This window comes from Saccoglossus kowalevskii, chromosome 13, assembly GCF_978046115.1.
Source record: "Saccoglossus kowalevskii chromosome 13, keSacKowa6.1, whole genome shotgun sequence".
NCBI lineage: Eukaryota > Metazoa > Hemichordata > Enteropneusta > Harrimaniidae > Saccoglossus > Saccoglossus kowalevskii.
In genome coordinates this window covers 15,896,444-15,922,421 of record NC_140653.1, presented here as the reverse complement: position 1 = coordinate 15,922,421, position 25,978 = coordinate 15,896,444, and the positions used below count along the sequence as shown (strand labels likewise).

Genomic DNA, 25,978 nt, shown 5'->3' with positions numbered 1-25,978 from the left:
AAATGTACCAAATCAAGTCTTTGTGGAGATGGATTTCAGACATTTAATTGTATATAACTAATTGCCAGTCTTTATTAACCTTTTCACCACCAGTTCCCTCTTTTCATCACAAATTCACAAAATAGTCCCACTGATAGTCTGTACATTTTTTTTAGAAGATTGGGACAAAAATAGCCAAATTTTTTTAGGTGAAAACTAAAAATTGACTCAAATTTTGTCGGCTCCAAAATTAGGGTTAATTTCCAGAAATATTGAAAAATATAAGAACAAAGTACAAAACAATTTTGGGTGAGAAAGTCTGGTGGTGAAAATATTAATATACTTGAGTGATTTCAGTCATTTATTTTTAATACTTATCGTGAAGCATACAATTTATATGCACATGGACTCCAAAATAATCATACATTGAAAAAAATGGTTACATTGAAAAAGTCATGTCACAACTTGTTAAAATATGGTTTGAATCATAATTTTCCAACTGTGATAACAATCTCTCAGACCAACTTCATCTGCTTAATTCAGCACAATTCTTCGTGCCCCACTTTATGTAGTTATCGCTGAATGAGGTGACTTCTGGTATGATTCACGCAACAGTAGAGGATCTCGCCCTAATCGCACACAATGTACTTAAGCATGTGTAGGAGTCTGCATATATCGTTACCCAGTTGAAGAAAAAAAAGATGTTAAACAGTAACTATTTCAAATCGTCTGATATGTCTTAATTTTCAAAACATATGTATGATGAAATATTACATTAACACTGTGACTATCATATGTCCAAATCTTTATTCATGTCTAGTGTGCAATGTGTTACCAGTTCTAAACTAACTACATGTTTTGTTTTTTTACTCATTTTCCCCATGACCTGAAACTTACAACACCCAAATATCCTTATATCATGGCATTTGTGTCAGCATTATTACATTTTGTTTCCATGTGGAATAATGTACACTCTAATCTGTCTCCTTAGATGGATATATTCGTAATTAATAACATTCTGTTCAGATTGAAAACATAGTGTAATTAATTTGTTTCAATTTGTAGGTTTCTTCTCTTCATATTCCTCACCAAAGCCTTCAAAACTAACGAACCATGACTGTTTCTGGTTTCAACAATCTTTCAGTGATTATGTTGTGTCTATTGGTAACGGATATGAAAAGCAGTAGATGTGCAAGATATTAATCTTTAGGACATTAATCTTTAGAACAGGCAATCAAATGATTATTTGGGTAATATATAACCCTTTTTGTGTTCCTTCTCAACAGTGTGTGCAGGTGAAGTTAGAACTTGGACACCGCGCTTCATTTCGCAAGAAGCCCACTGTTGAAGGTTTTACCCACGAATGGTGGGTATTTGTTAGAGGACCAGAAGGAAGTAATATACAGCATTTTGTTGATAAGGTTGTTTTTCACCTTCACGATAGTTTTCCGAAACCCAAACGAGGTAAGTACATGTATACTGCTGATATGGACTAGATTAATGGAAATTTAATGGAAAAACGTCAGCAGGCTTTGTTATATAATCCATTTCTTTAATGAACTTTTATTGATGTAACAAATAATGTTCAGTTTTTAGCTCCGCTGTCGACTTTGTCGAGCGGAGCTTATCATATGAGTGATTGTCCTCCGTCGTCGTCGTCCGTGTCAATGTTTTACTTTTTCGACTTTTTCTTGAAAACTACAAGCCTAAATGCTTTGATACTTGGTGTATATTTACCTTGGGTAGACCTCTCTTAGGTTTGTTCATTTCATGTTGATATCTTTAATTCTCTAATTTTGGTGAATATTTTTGTCATTTTTGGTAAAATCTGATATTTTCGACTTCTTGTTAAAAACCGCAAGTCCAATTGCTTTGATACTACATATATAGGTACTACATGTGGACCTCTCTCAGATTTGTTCATTTCGTGATGATATCTTCAATTCTCTAATTTTGGTGAATATTTTTGTCATTTTTGGTAAAAACTGATATTTTCGACTTCTTGTTAAAAACCGCAAGTGCAATTGCTTTGATATTACATATATAGGTACTACGTGTGGACCTCTCTCAGATTTGTTCATTTTGTAATGATATCTTTAATTCTCTAATTTTGGTGAATATTTTTGTCATTTTTGGTAAAAACTGATATTTTCGACTTCTTGTTAAAAACCGCAAGTGCAATTGCTTTGATATTACATATATAGGTACTACATGTGGACCTCTCTCAGATTTGTTCATTTTGTAATGATATCTTTAATTCTCTAATTTTGGTGAATATTTTTGTCATTTTTGGTAAAAACTGATATTTTCGACTTCTTGTTAAAAACCGCAAGTGCAAATGCTTTGATATTACATATATAGGTAGTACATGTGGACCTCTCTCAGATTTGTTCATTTTGTAATGATATCTTTAATTCTCTAATTTTGGTGAATATTTTTGTCATTTTTTGGTGAAAAGTGATATTTTCGACTTCTTGTTAAAAACCGCAAGTCCAATTGCTTTGATACTACATATATAGGTACTACATGTGGACCTCTCTCAGATTTGTTCATTTCGTGATGATATCTTCAATTCTCTAATTTTGGTGAATATTTTTGTCATTTTTGGTAAAAACTGATATTTTCGACTTCTTGTTAAAAACCGCAAGTGCAATTGCTTTGATATTACATATATAGGTACTACATGTGGACCTCTCTCAGATTTGTTCATTTTGTAATGATATCTTTAATTCTCTAATTTTGGTGAATATTTTTGTCATTTTTGGTAAAAACTGATATTTTCGACTTCTTGTTAAAAACCGCAAGTGCAATTGCTTTGATATTACATATATAGGTACTACATGTGGACCTCTCTCAGATTTGTTCATTTTGTAATGATATCTTTAATTCTCTAATTTTGGTGAATATTTTTGTCATTTTTGGTAAAAACTGATATTTTCGACTTCTTGTTAAAAACCGCAAGTACAAATGCTTTGATATTACATATATAGGTAGTACATGTGGACCTCTCTCAGATTTGTTCATTTTGTAATGATATCTTTAATTCTCTAATTTTGGTGAATATTTTTGTCATTTTTTGGTGAAAAGTGATATTTTCGACTTCTTGTTAAAAACCGCAAGTCCAATTGCTTTGATACTACATATATAGGTACTACATGTGGACCTCTCTCAGATTTGTTCATTTTGTGATGATATCTTCAATTCTCTAATTTTGGTGAATATTTTTGTCATTTTTGGTAAAAAGTGATATTTTCGACTTCTTGATGAAAACTGTAAGTCCGATTGCTTTGATATTACATATATAGGTACTACATGTGGACCTCTCTCAGATTTGTTCGTTTTGTGATGATATCTTCAATTCTCTAATTAATTTATTTTGGTGAATATTTTTGTAATTTTTGGTAAAAAGTGATATTTTCGACTTCTTGTTAAAAACTGTAAGTCCGATTGCTTTGATACTATTCATATTGTTCATTTTCTAATGATGTCTTCAGTTCTTTAATTGAAATGTGCATTTCTAACAGCGGAGCTATCTCAGCCGATAGGCTGCTTGTTCATAAGTATTACAACCTCCTAAATCTAGTACTGTAAAATACTTTATTTTAGCTGGGATTAATTTTCGCTGAAAAGATAATTTGGGTGTTTTGTATGGAATTTATTTTCACTGATTTTTGACAACTGGATTTTATTTTCAATGAAGCATTCCTTCAGCGAAAATTAATTCCAAGCGAAAATAATGCATTTTTCTCAACTATAAATATTAATTTCTGGAAATGGAAAACTACAAAAAAATGTTTGTTTTTCCTCAAGCATAGTCAAGTTGTCACCTTTCACCAAATTTATTTATTTTGGTTAAAGGTTAAATGCATGGATTTAAATTGCTAAACAATCATAGGGGTGTAGAGATGTGAAACTAGAAGTGAGAGAACCATGTAGTGTTGAATCATAGTCATAATTTGTATTTGTTTGTATGTTTATGTTCTTCAATCCTTCAAACAAAGTCGTCATGGATTGTGATAGCTTGACAGCATGTTTTGAATCGTATATGTCAAAGCTTAGAGGAATTGAAAAATTATTTCTTACTTCTATCAGGAAGTGACACGTGTAAATAATGAACAGTTTATTTCACCAACCTACATCCATGTTTGTATCCACAGTTGTCAAAGAACCACCATATCAAGTTGCTGAGTCTGGCTACGCCGGATTCACGCTGCCGATTGAAGTGTACTTCAAAAATAAAGAAGAACCAAAGAAAGTGCGTTTTGAGTATGATCTTTTCTTGCATCTTGAAGGCTGCCCACCTGTCAACCACATCAGATGCGAGAAACTAACATTTAATAACCCCACTGAAGATTTCCGTCGTAAATTGATCAAAGCAGGAGGGGTAAGTTTGACAATTTTTTTTTTGAGGAGGTTTGAATTAAAGATTATATGTAATGTTCATTCATACCATAAGGATACCGAAAATTAAAATTTATTTTAGGTTCACCAACATTCCTTTTGATTGTTCTTGCAAGTTCAATTTGTGAACCAACTGCAAGTAATAATATGAAGAAATAGATTCAGTTTAGTTTGATTATCCAGTATTTACTTTTCAAAAATAAACCCATTCTTTTATTCTATTAAGTTTATCCTAATTTCATGTTGGAGTGCCGGTCTCCTGGATATTAAGCTGTTGTCTTGCAAAAATTATCACAGTGGAACAAATGAAATGCACTTATCCATAATTTCCATATAAAAGTATCTAGAATCCTCAAAATACATATCAGAACAAGAACATTAATGTTGTATTCCAGTTATTAGAATAGATGATTAATATACATTTCAACAAATAAGACAAAATTATTACATTGTACCTGCTTGGAGTTCATGTTGAAAATGAAATGAATAGGTTAACATAATTTCACCTCAATATGTAGCTATGACCCCCCTCCCCCAAATTTTGTTGCAACATCTTTTTACATTTTTTACGTTTATAATTTATGACTACTTGTAAATTGCCAAAATGACTGAATTCCTATTGGCTATAAGAAGATTTTGTTCTTATTTTCTGGTGATAAAAAGATGGAGTTTTTTTTTTATGTGGGCAATGAATAAAAGCTGACTGTGTTAAGGAAAAAGAAACAAACAGAACTTAATCATCCATCAACAACAGTTTCTGTTGTCACTTTGCATAGAATGGACTACGCTTTGACTTTCCTGAAGCATGGTTGTCCATATTTTATATAGTTCTGTTGTAGTCATTGATTTTCCTTCCACGCCCCATTAATAACACTGCTCATATTTACCCCTGAAATTTGGGTAAAATATAGCCCTTTTTTTAACCCATTTAGTAGCAACATCCACTCAGATAAATGACAAAAGAGGTGCATCTATGGTTGAAATAAGTCAAATTATGGCATACAATAAATACAGTTTTGTTATTTGTGTTTCTATTGGAGATTTGCTTCTAATACAGTTCCATACATCCGGATGTAAAATGCAACAGGTTTTTGAGAACAGGTGATGCTTACATGCTCTGTTCAATATATAGTTTCCATGGATACAATGGATGAATGAATAAAAATTTGTACACTGTTGCTTTATATAAAATTAGGTATACCAGCAACTGTGATGTTTTAAAGAGTGACATTGATACCAGAACTACCCATTTGCCTAAGGAAGGCTAAAAAAAACAGAAATGTTTTTATTAAGCTGATCACAACCCAGTACAGGTGAAGTAGATAAATATAGAAAATATAAAATTTCTGAAACCAAAGGCTTTAAGTGTTGATACAGTATGTAATGATTTGAGGCTATGACGTTTAGTTTAGTTATTTGCATAATGATATTGATACATTGTATGGAACATCTCGTGAGTATTTAGACTCAGTTCCAGGCCTAGCAGTTGGGCAATAAACACCTTGGCTACAAGTGCTCCTCTTCAGTGTGTTTATACTCAGCCGGATTTGGTGACCAATACTCACTTGGTTCATTCTACTTTGAGAAGTCTGTTCTCAGTTTACATATGGTGGCAGCGGTGGGACCAAAGGCTTTATGTGTTGATACAGTATCAATCCTGCACACAAGCAATATTTATCACTTTACCTACCATATTGCATTTGATTTATATGTGTATTTCGTGTTGAGCATTTAGCATTTAGTGACCTTCTATTTTTAGGTGAGTGATCACTTGCCAGCAGAGAAACTTTCGGCCCATTATTCCTAAAAACAATCGTTATGTGTAAATGAAACTTGGTACATAGATGCTCTGGGACAATACACCAGCCTGATTAGTTTTGATTTGAATTGCTTGCATATTAATTACATAATCAATTTTAGACATTTCCAATGCACAGGCACAGACTTTTTTTGTTTTACATTAAAATCTATGCATATTGATTACCTGATTTACATAATAATTCATCAGTTTTCAGCCTTTCCATCAATATCTGAAGTACTAATCATCGTAATTCAATGATTCTTGCATAAATATTCTAAGACAATGCTACATTCTGGGTTTTGGGTTTATAATTACCTAATTTGCATAATAATTTACATTTCGTCTTTCCACACATTTCTTTTTTTAAAAAATAATCATCACGTTATAATGAAACTTGGTACATATTATGTGCCCAGAAAACAACAGATGTTAAAACAAATTTATTTTATGTATAAAAGTACAATAATCTTCAATAATGTGGATTTGTTTTCATAATTGTTTTCATGTTGTGGGGATAGCCACAATCTATTTAGAAACGTCTACGGTTGATTCAGGAATATCACTCAGTCACGAAAATTAGTTACCCCAGGCGCTGGAGGTTGTAATGTTTCACCCACCCGGTGGGATAATGCTACAGAAACAACACTCCAGTCTGACTGCTACTGGAACTGAGTGCGCCGTTCATAAAATAGATGCAGCGCTAATTGGGTGACTCAAGTGTCAATCAAACGCCCACTCTATTTATAGCAAATGTCGTAATCAAAATCACCTGACTGGCGCCATTTTCAGTTCTCGGTGTCAGTGTGCGTCTCGGCTTAGACTGTTGTGTGTAACTGTTCATAACGTGTGCCATCTCTCAAAGATGAATAGTTAACGACAATTGGAAGGGATTGTAAACTGCCGTGACCTGTTTTTTCCGGTGTCAACATCGCTGAGAAGAGGTGCGATTTGACGTAATCATGTGTCTGTTTTGCAACATCTGATCAATTTCCTTTGACAAAATCGGTGACAATCCGCCGAAACCATGATTTCGTGTTTCTTCAAGAATATCACAAGAGCAAATTAATAACGATAAAAGCAAAATAATATCAAATGTACGCGATTAATTACGCTGGTCCATGAAATAACTCCAGTCTGACACGAGAAACTTCAAACAAGTTTGTCGATGAACTAAATCCAGATCATGGTAGAAAACCGTACGACACAAACTCCGACAAAAAATAACTCTCAAATGAACTCAACCACATATGATCGATGACAGCGCTGGAGAAACTGGGATAAAAACAACAACATGATCAACGTTAATTTTACCGCCATCTCCCATATATGGTTAGTTAATATATTCAGTTGTTTATTAATAACTACGTCAAAAGTCGCGTGTGATTGGCTATTGTTCAAAGTGCAAAGGTTGCATGCATTTAATTAGTAAGTGGGCGGAACTCAGTATCGATAGCAGTCAGACTGGACTGTTTGTGGGCGGAACATTACAACCTCCAGAGTCTGGGGTAAGAATCAGTTAACCATTCGATAGTTTTATTCTGAACACACCAAGAGATAACAAGATGGTGGCACAACCAGCAAAAATGACAGATTGTAATAGTAACAAAATTTGATCAGTAAACCTTGCTGAACGCTATAACATTGTAGCTAAATGTAACAATGATGTAATCGTAAAGTTCTAACACAAACTAAAACATGTGTGGGCTCCAACGATACATGTTGTGCATCTCAAATAGCAGACAAATATTAGTTGCCAAGCTTCTTGTTTGAATTAACTTTTAAAATGTCTCCAATAATCTCAGCACATAGGAGTTCTTTCTAAGCTTACATGTACTTGTTTTGTTTTACAACATTTGGCACAGTGCCTGTCACATGTTAGTTTTGCATTGTATACACATGTATATAGACATGTTCCCTTAAATCCATTAAGGTTTTTACCGAAACAAGTGGCAGCAAATTTGTCATTGAAACACAATCACAGGAATTAAACGTTTGAGTTCCAAAAGCACCATTTTTCAAAAGCAAAAATTGATAACATTGATAGGAATAGTATGAAGAAAATCTGTATAAGGGTATCCGAAAAGTAGGACAGATTTCAAACATTCTAAACGTCTAAACAAGTTGCAGTACACTGATAATCGATGTTTCCAACTCACAATGTAAAAAATCCCCTCAAAGAAAACTGTCATCCTCTTTCAACTAGTCGAAGACACGGGACCGTGCGATTTAGACGATGGCCCTTCTTTCGATACTATCTTTTCTGATGGTGTTCGTCGATGCCCGGTGGTGGAAAATTTCAAACAGTTTCAGGTGTCAAACCCACGCACTGATGATGGTACCATTGAATAATGCAATCGTTATTGTCACAGACAATCATTGATTACGTCTCATCACCATTACAAATACAAAAAGATTCACGATAGTTCATCAGTTCTTCTTCAATCGATGTTTTATCTGCCTATTTTTCATTAAAATTCACCAAGATCTCCGAAAACAATAACATTCCAACTAGACGTCATTTTCAGTCTTGTGCATGCGCAGTCCGTCTATTGCTACTGAACATGCTCTGAATGCTCGAGATTAGCGTAACCCATTGTACGAAGGTGTTAAGAGCTAACAAGAACAATGTTTGTGAACAAACATTGACAAACTATCATGGGGTAAAGCTAAAACAATAGCATCGTGGTTCCTTCCCTTAGGACCTTCCATGGCCTAAGCAAGAAAAACAAACATGCAAATTATTTTTGGCTATAGCGTAATAATTTCATATTTCATCTTTTTCAACTGATAATGCACATTTCTCAACTGTCGTATATAGTTATTCCAGCTGCCCACTTTTTTACCCACCCACACACACTCACTCCACTATCTTTAAAAACGGTTCCAAATATGCCACTGACTTTTTCCAGGGTTACATGCCTATCGTTATTTTTTGACATCACGTTTGTTAGTAATTCAAGAATAATCTGTAATACCTCTGAGGTTTGAATGCTCCACTCCCCCCCCCCCCCACTCACTGTGAGATTACCTGACTTATGCATATAATATTACTGTATTGTAGTTATTCTCTATTGTATACTTTAGATTGTGCTTATTTATGGCGGTGGCCTGTAGTACTGAATTAATATGTATATATATATATTTGTCTATTTGTATTATGTGAAAAAAATATTATATGAATGTCGAAAAATGTTTACTTGATTTTAAAATCTTTGTATGACATTATATATTGATTGATTGATTGAATGATATTTACAATTTATTACGTGTCATAACTTGTATTTCATCAACATATATTTCTTATATCACATGTTATTCATTCATTCTCACGTTTTTGGCAAAACGATGACCAAGCAGAATATTTAACGATTGACGGTTTTTGTAAGCTAGATTGCTTTCATGTGTCACATTCAACAGCCAGGTACTAGCCAGGCTTGTTATATTTTTGATTTGTTTATTTTTAACTCCGCTGTCGACTTTGTCGAGCAGAGCTTATCATATGAGTGATTGTCTATCGTCATCCGTGTCAATGTTTTACTTTTTCGTCGTCTTCTTAAAAACTACAAGACTGAGATACTTGGTGTATATGTACCTTGGGTAGGCCTCTCTTAGATTTGTTCATTTCATGATGATATCTTCAATTCTCTAATTTTGATGAATATATTTGTCATTTTTGGAAAAAGTGATATTTTCAACTTGTTAAAAACCAAAATTCAAATTGCTTTGATATTACATATATAGGTACTACATGTGGACCTCTATCAGATTTGTTCATTTCGTGATGATATCTTTAATTCTCTGATTTTGGTGAATATTTTTGTAATTGTTTAACTGATACTTTTAACTTCTAGTTATCAATTTTATTGGCTGTAAAATACTTCATTTTAGCTGGAATTAATTTTCGCTGAAAAGAATTTTTGGGTGTTTTGTATGGAATTTATTTTCACTGATTTTTGATGAATTGAATGTAAAATATAAGAAAAAAGGTATATTCACTGGATTGTATTTTCACTGAATCATTCCTTCAGTGAAAATAGCGAAAATAAATTCCAACCGGAAATAATATATAAAAAATATATTTTACAGTATTCATTTTATGATATATATCTTCAGTTTTTAGTTTTAGTAGTATAGTGTTATTAATCGACTGTAGGCCTAATTGCGTTTATATTTACCATGCAGACAGCTTAATTTGGTGTTTTTTTCATTACTTCTTAGTCTCAGATATTTCATTATTGCTTGTTTCAAATCTTGTAGGTTGGAATAATTCCTGGTGAAGCTACTCTCTCCACGCCCCCATCAATGCCAAACGGAGCTGATGAGAGCTCCAGTACAAGTATTATATCACACACACCAAAATACATGCCTGAGGGATTCATCAAAGGCAAGCCCTACCCTGGGTTGCCACCACCAATGGTTTTACCACCAAAGAAACAAAAGAGTCATTCCTCAAAGGTAAAAGTAAATTCACTACGTTCAATTACCCACCATCGACTCCGGTCAGTCAAAATGACTATTTTGAACTGTAGGCATTAATCAGCGATTCTGCCGGTGATGGAGAGATAGAATCTAGGTCAGGAGAAGCCCCATGACTCCAAGATTCTTTCACTCCTTACGTCACGAACTCACGTGACCGAGGCCACATGGCAACGCCATAGGCAGCCGTACACTCCCTCTTCTTTCATCTCCGCCTCGTCGGGAATGATTCTGAGCGGCTCTGCCTGGCTCTGTTGCTTTTCCCTGTCCGAGTTCTAGCGTGGGTTGTTGCCGCTGCACAGCATCCGACATTGTAGCTGGTAGGATAAGTTTTCCTTGTCATTTTTACCCTCGTGTCGTTTTCCCCTTTGTGTGTAGTATTTTTCACAACAAAGAAATTAAAACCCGGCGCCACTACGTAACCACTTGCTGGTTTCGCGGCGGCACCTTTTACAACTGTATTTCGTTTTTCCCTCATGCATGTCGTCCTTTATTTACAATGTATTTAGCAATATATAGATGTAATGACAGCACCAGGGTTCACTGCTGTTTTCTTTTCGGTCTCCTCGTTTTTCCAGTCGACTGTGCAGTGGTTATATTCAGAATTTACCAGCATAGAACCCGCATCCGAGATATTTTGTTGTAGCTGCATGCAGGGTTCGGGGTTTTTGCGTGAAGGTGTGTGTTTTTTCACTGGAGTTCTGAGGCCTGAGATTTTCTTTCAGAGCCATCAAAATCACTGAGACTGACCGCGTCACAGCAAGGTCGCGCGTCCAGTAAACAAATCGGTTAAAGTGAGTTGCGTGTTTTGCATGAGTGGAAAGTCCTCACACTCGGCTACCGGTGCTTCATGTACCGGGACGTCGAGTAGGAGGCCCGATGGTGGAGGTACCGATAGTTTTCTCGGTCTCCTCCGCTGATCAGAGGACATCCTCACAGTCTGTTTTTTCAGGCGGTGGCCCACCCGATTTTACCGGCTGCAGCAAGGCTGTGGCCCTGGAGGCTTTCCTCCTATGGGGCCCGTTGCGAATCCCTTTGTGGAGCCTTCCTCGCACGGCGGCGGGTTTGCCTCCGAGTTGAGGGCATTTGTCGAAGGAATGTCGGGGCAATTGCGTCCCTGGCAGGCCGGATAGATCTGACATAGTCGGAGCGAGCTGTCTCCACTGTGTCCCCTCGGTGGGCAAGCAGGAAGAAACACAAAAGCATGTTTGCATTCAAACACGCCTCTTCTGGGGAACCCCCGTTCCCAGCCGTGGCTCTCCCATTATTTTTGGGGGATGCCGAGGCTCAGGCTAATTGCACCGGGCCTCCTCTGGAGCCTCGGGCACTGAATGCCAATGGGGTGCTGGCAGCCAAGCCTCCGATCTCGGGGCAGGGCACACGTTGACCCCCCCCCCTACGTTCAGCCAGCTAGGGTTCGTCACGCGGTAACGGTACAACGGTAACGAATTTATCCTTGTGTCTGGTCTCCGCTGTGTGTTTTGACTTGAACACACTCTCTCTCACATATTTAAGGAAAAGTGAAGTGATAAGATAAAGTGAAAGGAGACGCAGTTCGCTTGTGTCGGATACAGACGGTACTCCGGGCGGTCCCTCAGAGTCTTCCATTCGTATGACTCGGTGAGCCACGCTTTGGGGTGATGCGGAGTATCATCGATCCCAGTGATTTGATGTAAATACCCCCACCCTTGATCCTAAGGCGACCACCTAAGGTTGCTTCAATGCTTATGGGATCACAAGTGCCAGGATCCAAAGCATCCCCGTCGGCACGTCTCTCCCTGTCCGTCCAAGTGCGGAGTGGGGCGCAGAGCACGCAAACGGTGTTGATGGGGGCGGCGTTGATCAGCCGCGGAGGATGTAACGCTTAAGGCCCCCGGGTGGGGAAAACATTAGGCAACACTTCCCGCTGGACCAAACGCTACCTGGTCGGTGTGGTTTCGGGATCAGACCCCATAGCGTGGGATGAGACCAAAACGCTCCCAACCGGATTCCGAGGCTCCTTCCCCAGACCCCGGTACCACGAATTTGGCAAACCGGGCAAAGGGGGACAGCCGCGTTCCATGGGCGTCCTTGCCAATCGAAGACGACCCATCCAGCCCTGAGGGCAGAGTTGCTTGAGCGCATTATTGTGCACGCACAATCGAGACCTTGAAGGTCTTGGAGGCAGCGCCAGCCTCCTAGACCAGGCGACATTTTTCTGGTGGGCCATCGCACATCTACGTGCGATACCCCCAAGTGTCACCTAGCTCTCTTGGCCGGGGCCACTACTGTGCTACGAGACGCGGCCTTAGACGCACGTGTTTTCGCTGACAAGCTGAGTCAGGGTACGTCCCCACCTCAGTGACGCAGATTGGACATCCTCCACCTTCTTTGTTCAGGGAATGGTGGGTACAGTCTTGGAGCTTGAGAGTGCAATGAACCAGAGGGTTTAGATCGAATCCGCTAGCCAGTTGACCCTGCCAAGGGCAAGCGAAGGGCACCCCAAGCACAGAAAACACAATGCCCTAGGGCGTCGTCTGCTAGCCAGAGTCAGCCAGGAGGCAAGCACTCATACCCTTCATGGGAGGGAAGAGTAGTGGCGCGCCCCCAGGGATGAAAGAGCTAGGTTGTGGCTCCTCACCCTCCCTGGGCGGACGTCTACCCGTCAGCGGGGGAAGCGTGTTTGACGCTCACCTCTGCAACCAGGGGGACAGGCATGAGTTCGGTGAGTGGCCAGGTCACAACTTAGTGACTACTTCAGGCCTTGGGGAACTCAGCTCATGGGGGAAGGGAGGCCCCCCCCCAACTGCCGATCCCATGGCCACATATCCCTGTCGCACACAGATTGCACCGGTGTAGTCCGGTTTGGAGACAGTGGGTGACCGATCCCTGGACCTTTCCAGGTGATGACACCAATTTACAGGATACCGCTGAAATCTCCATTTCCCCCCGTCAGTGTCTCCCCTGTTGGGCACTGCCAGGGGACTCAATCAGACAGAAAGTAGCAGTTTGCTGGGAAAAGGCGCCATACACAGGGTACATCAGCCAGAACTAAGTCCAGGCTTCTACCCAAATGTGTTCGTAGTATCAAATCTACAAGTAGCGGGCATCCAGTTCTGAACCTAGGCAGACTGAATCAGTACGTGCTCCTCGATCGGTTCCACATGGAGACACCATTCAGGGTTCTCCTCTCCATCCACCATTTTGACTGGCTAGCCCCGCTAAACTTAAGCGGGGCCTAACTGCACATACCGATGCACCCAGCGAGTTGCCATCTCCTTTGAATTGTCCTTTCCTCCTTTCCCGCTAGTTCACTGGGCACTGGAGTAAAAACTTCGACAGGTGCACACATGCATATTTTCATGGGTCACACCCAATTGGCCAAGCAAGGCCTAGTTTTCACTTCTGTTGGAAATGCTAGTCGAAACACCAGCAGTGCTTCCGGACTTACCGGACCTGCCGTCCCAACCAGACGGCGCACTACCAATGAGCCCAGCAGGTTTCACTTACACGCATAGAGGCTCTCAGTAGACCCGCACATACGAAAGCCTTATCTGAGCGGGCTATCAACGTCTTGGCCAGGGCGAACAGGGATTCCACCTACATTTCTAGGCTGCAAGCATACACTGATTGGTGTAGCGGAAGGGAGATTGATCCATACCATCCCTCTATTGGCCAGGTAGCAGGCTCCTTCGTCCACCTGTTTGACGAAGTGGGTTTGTCCTACGCAGCGATCGTTGGTTACAGGTCGGCCTTGTCCCCCACCACTCAAAACGTACGGGAACAAGACTAGCCGATTGTCCTATTATTAGGAGACTGCTATTTACTGCTTTCCGGACACCAAGACCCCATGCAAGGGAGCCGCTAAGCAGACCGCCCTTTGAGCCTCTCCAATCAGCACCACTCAAATTTTTGACGTGGAAAATAGTCTTCCTACTGGCCCTCACCTCAGATAGGCATCGGCCAGAGCTGGGGGCATTGTCTTTCTCGGATGATGTACCGCCGTTATGGACAATCAAGTTGTGCTAAAGACGCGAATCGGGTTTCTCGCCTAGAACCAAATCCCAGGACACGATCCTCACCCGATCGTCATCCCCCGGCTGTCAAATTTTGTCTGCCCGGAGGGTCAGGAGGAATTGCTTCTCTACCCGGTTCGAGCACGGAGTTGCCACCAAACCGTACTAAGGATTTGGAACGGGGTGGCACATATCTTTGTGTTATGGCCCAGGCAGGCAGGATAGGCCGGCCTCCCCAACTTCCATAACCAGGTGGTTTACTGCGACAGTATTAGAGGTTCTATAATACTTTAACTTCCTCGACTCGGAGCTTGCAGAGCCACCAAGTACGAGCGCATGAGGTCTGTGCAATTGCTAACTCGCTAGTGCTAGCGTCAGCCCCCCCCCCCCCTCAAGCACACATGGAGGGCAGGTTTCTGGAGAACGCAGAACGTCTTTATCAACTACCACCTAAGAGACACTGAATCCATTGAAAAGGGTCTATCTAGGTTGGGTCCCGTCGTAGCGGGTCAGTCTTGGTTTGCTGACCCAGCCCGAACGATCGCTAGGGTCCCTGCGCATAGGCAATAAGTCAGTCCGGCATTTTATGCGGACAGATTTCTCTACCATCAGCACTCCCCTGGAAGCTCCCAGGTCCCGCTTTGCGGCCTATGCCCTCATGCAGAATTGTTTCGGTTTTTACTTAGAAAGCTTACTACCTCCCAGAATTGGGTTGGGGTCTAACTTTCTCGGGCACACCGAACCCTGTCACCGTAGTAGCATTTTGGTTTCTTGCTCCAGGGACAGCACAGGCAAGGTAAGACACCACCCTTTTTTGGGTCTTAACTAGGGTGTTGAGTTTGTTTTCATCCCGGACTGGGAAAAGACTTTCATCATTTTTTCTGTTTGCTCGGAAAAACCAGCCACCTATCAGCATCTGACTCTGCCTACAGTTCAAAATAGTCATTTTGACTGACCGGAGTCTATGGTGGGTAATTGAACGTAGTGAATTTAGGCGAGGGTTCTCCGAACTCGCCTAGTTCATATCCCCCAACCATCCCACTCTTTCCGTAGCGTTGGACTAAGTCCTTGAGGCGGAGAGAAAGGAATCAGAGTGATTGTACGGCTGCCTATGGTGTTGCCATGTGGCCTCGGTCACGTGGGTTCGTGACGTAAGGTGTGAAAGAATCTTGGGGTCATGGGGCTTCCCCTGACCTAGATTCTATCTCTCCGTCATCAGCAGAATTGTTGATTAATGCCTACAGTTCAAAATAGTCATTTTGACTGACCGGAGTCTACGGTGGGTATGAACTATGTGATTAGGCGGGTTCGGAGAACCCTCAACTAATTTTCATATCTTGAACAGCGCCTTCTCTCAAATAGAGCATTAGGTTGGGTTCCAAAATATTTCAAGCGTCCAATAGATGAGTTTCAAGTTATAACGCTATCAGTCGTTTTTTATGCGAGAATAGATGGTTGATTTCTAGTTTGCACATTATTTTCGCTGGTTTCCCTGATTTCAAACATTCAGTTTACAAGCAAAATCAGCCCTTTCCCCCAATGCAGATGTAATTAGAATGTTTTTAAGGTTTCTAAGGTAACGATGGAACTCCAAACATGTCTGTTTGCCGTCGCTAGTTCTCAGAGTGTTTTGTAAACAGGTGAGATGCAGGTAACTAGTATACGCCATTTTGAATTCTAAAATTCCTGCCAAATAGCACATAACAAAGTGGTGTTATTTGTATTACTGCAATGTCATGTCCATTCAATCTGCCTGCGTGGACTTCAGACTTGTAACGTTCTTGTCAGTTTGAAAAAATTGTGCACCAGACACCACAACAGGTAAACATTGCCTGCTGAAACTTTTTCGTAGACATATCAAAATCAATTGTAAAAAGGCATCAGCCAGAAACTTAAACATTATTTTCAAATACAACTAAGCAAACAAAGTCACTTTATTCTGCTGACCACATCTTTTTATGATGTTAGTGTCTCTTTGGTTATCACTTCTATCTTTATCACATCTTTTTCCCAAGAACCTAACAAATTCTATGAATGCTTAGAGTACAGCTTAACAAAAATTATCTGTCTTCTTATTTTCATGTCTCTAGGAGAAAAGTATGGTGAAAGGCCCAAAAGAGCAGTCAAAAACTGGCAACAAAGAACCTAAATCTACTGCTGCCAAAGCACCAATGAAAAGACAACCTTCTCCATCACCTGAGGAATCAAGTAAAAAGAAAAGAAAGCGTAGCTCAAGTAAGGAAAGCTCCCACAAGTCAAGCAAAGAGAAGAGTTCAGGAGATAAATCCAAATCTAAAGAGAAGAAAATTAAAAGTTCAAAACCTAAGACTGAAAGTCATTCAAGTGATCTTTTTGCTCCTGAGATAAAAGTGGAAAGGAAACCTAAACCGCTACCACTACCTCCTAAAAAGGATTTGCCGCCATTTGATGCGGAAGTGAGTACTGAAGAAAAAGACGATGACAGCAACGAGGCTCACAGTCCCAGTTCAAGTATTAGTTTCACATCCTTGCCCGTTGCCGGTGCGGGTGCTTTACGGACTATGTGGCGTGAACTTGAGGACCATGATGATGATGATGACGAGGACGATGATCAGGAAATAGTCACCCCATTCCAGAATGAACTTTCACAAAGTTCTGTACACCACAGTGATAGCGAAAGTAATGCAAGCCTTTCGCTGTCGACTGGCATACCTGTTGCACCAACGAACATTGAAAAACCAAACAGTGAGAAACCAAAACAGAAATCGCCTTCTCATAGTTCTTCCTCACAAAAGGAAAAGAAGAAGAGTAGTAAACGTAGCAGTAAGAACGGCGAAAAGAAGAATAAGCATTCCGAAAGTCGTAGTAAATCATCGAATACAAGTACGGACTTGTACCTCAAGGAGTTGGTCGATCTACATACCAAGTTAATGGCTTTAAGGGACAGAAACTTTCTACAAAAAGTTGTGAACCTAATAGAAGAGACGGGTGCATTTGTTCTCACGCCCACAACTTTCAACTTTGACCTGTGTTCTCTTGATAAAACAACAGTTAAGAAGTTACAAAGCTGTGTGGAGGAGATAGCAGTAACATAGCTGCCCCTGTGTTATAGTCATGCCACCCCTACTGTAAGTGGTTTGCTCTATGTTTATACATAGAATTGGGTGGGTTTATATTTGACTGTAAGATGCATGTACATGCAGAACATTATTCAGAGTTGTCTGTATAGAGCAATGATATATTTCATACTTAAATTACATGTACATGAACTCAATACTAGCCAAGACAAAATCTATTTATTTACTGTGTTATCCATGTTGGATGACATAGCCAGCACTTCACACGCATATTTTTGGTTTCAATCCTGCCAGTTTATTTATAAGTGATCCAATCTATTGCTAGATCACATGTGTGCACATATTTGTAGAGATGTAGACATTATTTTATGTAGACATTATTTTATGCACATGTTATTTCAACTGGTACACATTTTATGCGTACATCATTTCAAATACACATTTTTATGTGTACATCATTTCATGTACACATTTTTATGTGTACATCATTTCAAGTACACATTTTTATGTACACATCATTTCAAGTACACATTTTTATGTGTACATCATTTTCTGTACACATTTTTATGTGTACATCAATTCAAGTACACATTTTTATGTGTACATCATTTCATGTACACATTTTTATGTGTACATCGTTTCAAGTACACTTTTATGTGTACATCATTTCATGTACACATTTTTATGTGTACATCGTTTCAAGTACACTTTTATGTGTACATCATTTTCTGTACACATTTTTATGTGTACATCAATTCAAGTACACATTTGTATGTGTACATCAATTTATGTACACATTTTTATGTGTACATCAATTCAAGTACACATTTGTATGTGTACATCAATTTATGTACACATTTTTATGTGTACATTATTTCATGTACACATTTTTATGTGTACATCATTTCATGTGTACATCGTATGTTTGTAATTTTATGGACACTTACATATTTTTATGTACACGTTCAACTTTATGTACACATGTCATTTTATGTTGTACACATTTCATTTTATGTTGTACACATTTCATGCATGTATTATTTTTATATATACATTATTTCATGTGCACATACTTTCTTTCCATGTTGTACACTTCATGCATATATCAATTCATGTACACACATCTTTTTATGAACACATATATGTTTCACATGCACATTATTCATATACATTTCATGCACACACATTTTTTATGTACACATATATATACCTTTTTTGTGTCAATATTATTCTATGTACACAAAATTTATTTTTGCACATAATTTCATGTAATTTGATGTGTATAAATGCATATCACTTAGTTGTTTTTAGTTCTGTTAACCCCCACTTTTTTCCATCTTTAATGGAGTAAAACAGATACTGTAATATTAAAATATAGAAATTTCTATATAATACTTGACATTTTGTTCCACAGAAGGTCAGATTTCATCGCCGTAAAAACAAATCTTATTGAGACCCACTCAGGTCATGTAGACTTTTTTTTACTTCAAATAAGAAATATTGCAACTCTGGTAAAATAAGATTTTTTAGAAATGGCTAATTACTCTTGTCGCTAATGATACATTAGCTGCTTTTAGAAAACCTCAGTAACATTAATACCGACAAGAAATATCTGTAAATGTAATATGAATGGTTGTACGAAAATTGCGATATTTTATTAATAACACTCAGATGGTAACGAAGTGTAATAGAGCATCATGCTTATTTCTTTATAAGGTTATTATGAGAATACCGTAAAGTGTACATGTAGTGCTGGTCCATGCTGGTCCACCTGTTACGCCGAAGTGTTGTATTCTCGTGATTCCCTCTTTTTTTCTTTTTTTTTTGCATGTCGTCATAGTTTAGTGAGATATGACAGCCCAAAATGCCAGTGAACGGCATTTGTGCCAGTGAGATCATTTGCATCTATTGATATATGGATATGTATATGACAGTCTGAAATGCCAGTGAACGGTATTTGTGCCAGTGAGATCATTTGCATCTATTGATACATGTATACGACAGTCTGAAATGCCAGTGAACGGTATTTGTGCCAGTGAGATCATTTGCATCTATTGATACATGTATATGACAGTCTGAAATGCCAGTGAACGGTATTTGTGCCAGTGAGATCATTTGCATCTATTGATTCATGTATATGACAGTCTGAAATGCCAGTGAACGGTATTTGTGCCAGTGAGATCATTTGCATCTATTGATACATGTATATGACAGTCTGAAATGCCAGTGAACGGTATTTGTGCCAGTGAGATCATTTGCATCTATTGATACATGTATATGACAGTCTGAAATGCCAGTGAACGGTATTTGTGCCAGTGAGATCATTTGCATCTATTGATACATGTATATGACAGTCTGAAATGCCAGTGAACGGTATTTGTGCCAGTGAGATCATTTGCATCTATTGATACATGTATACGACAGTCTGAAATGCCAGTGAACGGTATTTGTGCCAGTGAGATCATTTGCATCTATTGATATATGGATATGTATATGACAGTCTGAAATGCCAGTGAACGGTATTTGTGCCAGTGAGATCATTCACATCTATTGATATATGGATATGACAGTCTGAAATGCCAGTGAACGGTATTTGTGCCAGTGCGATCATTTGCATCTATTGATATATGTATATGACAGTCTGAAAATGCCAGTGAACGGTATTTGTGCCAGTGCGATCATTTGCATCTATTGATACATGTATATGACAGTCTGAAATGCCAGTGAACGGTATTTGTGCCAGTGCGATCATTTGCATCTATTGATATATGTATATGACAGTCTGAAATGCCAGTGAACGGTATTTGTGCCAGTGCGATCATTTGCATCTATTGATACATGTATATGACAGTCTGAAATGCCAGTGAACGGTATTTGTGCCAGTGCGATCATTTGCATCTATTGATACATGTATATGACAGTCTGAAATGCCAGTGAACGGTATTTGTGCCAGTGCGATCATTTGCATTTATTGATATATGTATATGACAGTCTGAAATGCCAGTGAACGGTATTTGTGCCAGTGAGATCATTTGCATCTATTGATACATGTATATGACAGTCTGAAATGCCAGTGAACGGTATTTGTGCCAGTGAGATCATTTGCATCTATTGATACATGTATATGACAGTCTGAAATGCCAGTGAACGGTATTTGTGCCAGTGAGATCATTTGCATCTATTGATACATGTATATGACAGTCTGAAATGCCAGTGAACAGTATTTGTGCCAGTGAGATCATTTGCATCTATTGATACATGTATATGACAGTCTGAAATGCCAGTGAACGGTATTTGTGCCAGTGAGATCATTTGCATCTATTGATACATGTATATGACAGTCTGAAATGACAGTGAACGGTATTTGTGCCAGTGAGATCATTTGCATCTATTGATACATGTATATGACAGTCTGAAATGCCAGTGAACGGTATTTGTGCCAGTGAGATCATTTGCATCTATTGATACATGTATATGACAGTCTGAAATGCCAGTGAACGGTATTTGTGCCAGTGCGATCATTTGCATCTATTGATACATGTATATGACAGTCTGAAATGCCAGTGAACGGTATTTGTGCCAGTGCGATCATTTGCATCTATTGATACATGTATATGACAGTCTGAAATGCCAGTGAACGGTATTTGTGCCAGTGAGATCATTTGCATCTATTGATACATGTATATGACAGTCTGAAATGCCAGTGAACAGTATTTGTGCCAGTGAGATCATTTGCATCTATTGATACATGTATATGACAGTCTGAAATGCCAGTGAACGGTATTTGTGCCAGTGCGATCTATTGATACATGTATATGACAGTCTGAAATGCCAGTGAACGGTATTTGTGCCAGTGAGATCATTTGCATCTATTGATACATGTATATGACAGTCTGAAATGCCAGTGAACGGTACTTGTGCCAGTGAGATCATTTGCATCTATTGATACATGTATACGACAGTCTGAAATGCCAGTAAACTGTATTTGTGCCAGTGAGATCATTTGCATCTATTGATACATGTATATGACAGTCTGAAATGCCAGTGAACGGTATTTGTGCCAGTGAGATCATTTGCATCTATCGATACATGTATATGACAGTCTGAAATGCCAGTGAACGGTATTTGTGCCAGTGAGATCATTTGCATCTATTGATACATGTATATGACAGTCTGAAATGCCAGTGAACGGTATTTGTGCCAGTGAGATCATTTGCATCTATTGATACATGTATATGACAGTCTGAAATGCCAGTGAACGGTATTTGTGCCAGTGAGATCATTTGCATCTATTGATACATGTATACGACAGTCTGAAATGCCAGTGAACGGTATTTGTGCCAGTGCGATCATTTGCATCTATTGATACATGTATATGACAGTCTGAAATGCCAATGAACGGTATTTGTGCCAGTGAAATCATTTGCATCTATTGATACATGTATATGACAGTCTGAAATGACAGTGAACGGTATTTGTGCCAGGGAGATCATTTGCATCTATTGATACATGTATATGACAGTCTGAAATGCCAGTGAACGGTATTTGTGCCAGTGAGATCATTTGCATCTATTGATACATGTATATGACAGTCTGAAATGCCAGTGAACGGTATTTGTGCCAGTGCGATCATTTGCATCTATTGATATATGTATATGACAGTCTGAAAATGCCAGTGAACGGTATTTGTGCCAGTGCGATCATTTGCATCTATTGATACATGTATATGACAGTCTGAAATGCCAGTGAACGGTATTTGTGCCAGTGCGATCATTTGCATCTATTGATATATGTATATGACAGTCTGAAATGCCAGTGAACGGTATTTGTGCCAGTGCGATCATTTGCATCTATTGATACATGTATATGACAGTCTGAAATGCCAGTGAACGGTATTTGTGCCAGTGCGATCATTTGCATCTATTGATACATGTATATGACAGTCTGAAATGCCAGTGAACGGTATTTGTGCCAGTGCGATCATTTGCATTTATTGATATATGTATATGACAGTCTGAAATGCCAGTAAACGGTATTTGTGCCAGTGAGATCATTTGCATCTATTGATACATGTATATGACAGTCTGAAATGCCAGTGAACGGTATTTGTGCCAGTGAGATCATTTGCATCTATTGATACATGTATATGACAGTCTGAAATGCCAGTGAACGGTATTTGTGCCAGTGAGATCATTTGCATCTATTGATACATGTATATGACAGTCTGAAATGCCAGTGAACGGTATTTGTGCCAGTGAGATCATTTGCATCTATTGATACATGTATATGACAGTCTGAAATGCCAGTGAACGGTATTTGTGCCAGTGAGATCATTTGCATCTATTGATACATGTATATGACAGTCTGAAATGCCAGTGAACGGTATTTGTGCCAGTGAGATCATTTGCATCTATTGATACATGTATACGACAGTCTGAAATGCCAGTGAACGGTATTTGTGCCAGTGAGATCATTTGCATCTATTGATACATGTATACGACAGTCTGAAATGCCAGTGAACGGTATTTGTGCCAGTGAGATCATTTGCATCTATTGATACATGTATACGACAGTCTGAAATGCCAGTGAACGGTATTTGTGCCAGTGAGATCATTTGCATCTATTGATACATGTATACGACAGTCTGAAATGACAGTGAACGGTATTTGTGCCAGTGAGATCATTTGCATCTATTGATACATGTATATGACAGTCTGAAATGCCAGTGAACGGTATTTGTGCCAGTGAGATCATTTGCATCTATTGATACATGTATATGACAGTCTAAAATGCCAGTGAACGGTATTTGTGCCAGTGAGATCATTTGCATCTATTGATACATGTATATGACAGTCTGAAATGCCAGTGAACGGTATTTGTGCCAGTAAGATCATTTGCATCTATTGATACATGTATATGACAGTCTGAAATGCCAGTGAACGGTATTTGTGCCAGTGAGATCATTTGCATCTATTGATACATGTATATGACAGTCTGAAATGCCAGTGAACGGTACTTGTGCCAGTGAGATCATTTGCATCTATTGATACATGTATATGACAGTCTGAAATGCCAGTAAACTGTATTTGTGCCAGTGAGATCATTTGCATCTATTGATACATGTATATGACAGTCTGAAATGCCAGTGAACGGTATTTGTGCCAGTGAGATCATTTGCATCTATCGATACATGTATATGACAGTCTGAAATGCCAGTGAACGGTATTTGTGCCAGTGAGATCATTTGCATCTATTGATACATGTATATGACAGTCTGAAATGCCAGTGAACGGTATTTGTGCCAGTGAGATCATTTGCATCTATTGATACATGTATATGACAGTCTGAAATGCCAGTGAACGGTATTTGTGCCAGTGAGATCATTTGCATCTATTGATACATGTATACGACAGTCTGAAATGACAGTGAACGGTATTTGTGCCAGTGAGATCATTTGCATCTATTGATACATGTATATGACAGTCTGAAATGCCAATGAACGGTATTTGTGCCAGTGAAATCATTTGCATCTATTGATACATGTATATGACAGTCTGAAATGACAGTGAACGGTATTTGTGCCAGGGAGATCATTTGCATCTATTGATACATGTATATGACAGTCTGAAATGCCAGTGAACGGTATTTGTGCCAGTGAGATCATTTGCATCTATTGATACATGTATATGACAGTCTGAAATGCCAGTGAACGGTATTTGTGCCAGTGAGATCATTTGCATCTATTGATACATGTATATGACAGTCTGAAATGCCAGTGAACGGTATTTGTGCCAGTGAGATCATTTGCATCTATTGATACATGTATACGACAGTCTGAAATGCCAGTGAACGGTATTTGTGCCAGTGCGATCATTTGCATCTATTGATACATGTATATGACAGTCTGAAATGCCAATGAACGGTATTTGTGCCAGTGAAATCATTTGCATCTATTGATACATGTATATGACAGTCTGAAATGACAGTGAACGGTATTTGTGCCAGGGAGATCATTTGCATCTATTGATACATGTATATGACAGTCTGAAATGCCAGTGAACGGTATTTGTGCCAGTGAGATCATTTGCATCTATTGATACATGTATATGACAGTCTGAAATGCCAGTGAACGGTATTTGTGCCAGTGCGATCATTTGCATCTATTGATATATGTATATGACAGTCTGAAAATGCCAGTGAACGGTATTTGTGCCAGTGCGATCATTTGCATCTATTGATACATGTATATGACAGTCTGAAATGCCAGTGAACGGTATTTGTGCCAGTGCGATCATTTGCATCTATTGATATATGTATATGACAGTCTGAAATGCCAGTGAACGGTATTTGTGCCAGTGCGATCATTTGCATCTATTGATACATGTATATGACAGTCTGAAATGCCAGTGAACGGTATTTGTGCCAGTGCGATCATTTGCATCTATTGATACATGTATATGACAGTCTGAAATGCCAGTGAACGGTATTTGTGCCAGTGCGATCATTTGCATTTATTGATATATGTATATGACAGTCTGAAATGCCAGTAAACGGTATTTGTGCCAGTGAGATCATTTGCATCTATTGATACATGTATATGACAGTCTGAAATGCCAGTGAACGGTATTTGTGCCAGTGAGATCATTTGCATCTATTGATACATGTATATGACAGTCTGAAATGCCAGTGAACGGTATTTGTGCCAGTGAGATCATTTGCATCTATTGATACATGTATATGACAGTCTGAAATGCCAGTGAACGGTATTTGTGCCAGTGAGATCATTTGCATCTATTGATACATGTATATGACAGTCTGAAATGCCAGTGAACGGTATTTGTGCCAGTGAGATCATTTGCATCTATTGATACATGTATATGACAGTCTGAAATGACAGTGAACGGTATTTGTGCCAGTGAGATCATTTGCATCTATTGATACATGTATATGACAGTCTGAAATGCCAGTGAACGGTATTTGTGCCAGTGAGATCATTTGCATCTATTGATACATGTATATGACAGTCTGAAATGCCAGTGAACGGTATTTGTGCCAGTGAGATCATTTGCATCTATTGATACATGTATATGACAGTCTGAAATGCCAGTGAACGGTATTTGTGCCAGTGAGATCATTTGCATCTATTGATACATGTATATGACAGTCTGAAATGACAGTGAACGGTATTTGTGCCAGTGAGATCATTTGCATCTATTGATACATGTATATGACAGTCTGAAATGCCAGTGAACGGTATTTGTGCCAGTGAG

General features: G+C 38.8%; 1 protein-coding gene across 1 annotated transcript in view; it reads left to right on the top strand.

The window, feature by feature from the left end:
- LOC100375710 (protein ENL-like) overlaps positions 1-25,978 on the top strand; it is a 71,295-nt gene that overhangs the window by 22,343 nt on the left and 22,974 nt on the right. The window contains exons 2-5 of the mRNA XM_002732722.4: positions 1,266-1,443; positions 4,137-4,363; positions 10,439-10,636; positions 16,743-17,759. Of these exons, the coding sequence (XP_002732768.1) occupies positions 1,266-1,443; positions 4,137-4,363; positions 10,439-10,636; positions 16,743-17,726 (1,587 nt within the window). The 3' untranslated portion in view covers positions 17,727-17,759. The remainder of the gene's footprint in view (positions 1-1,265; positions 1,444-4,136; positions 4,364-10,438; positions 10,637-16,742; positions 17,760-25,978) is intronic.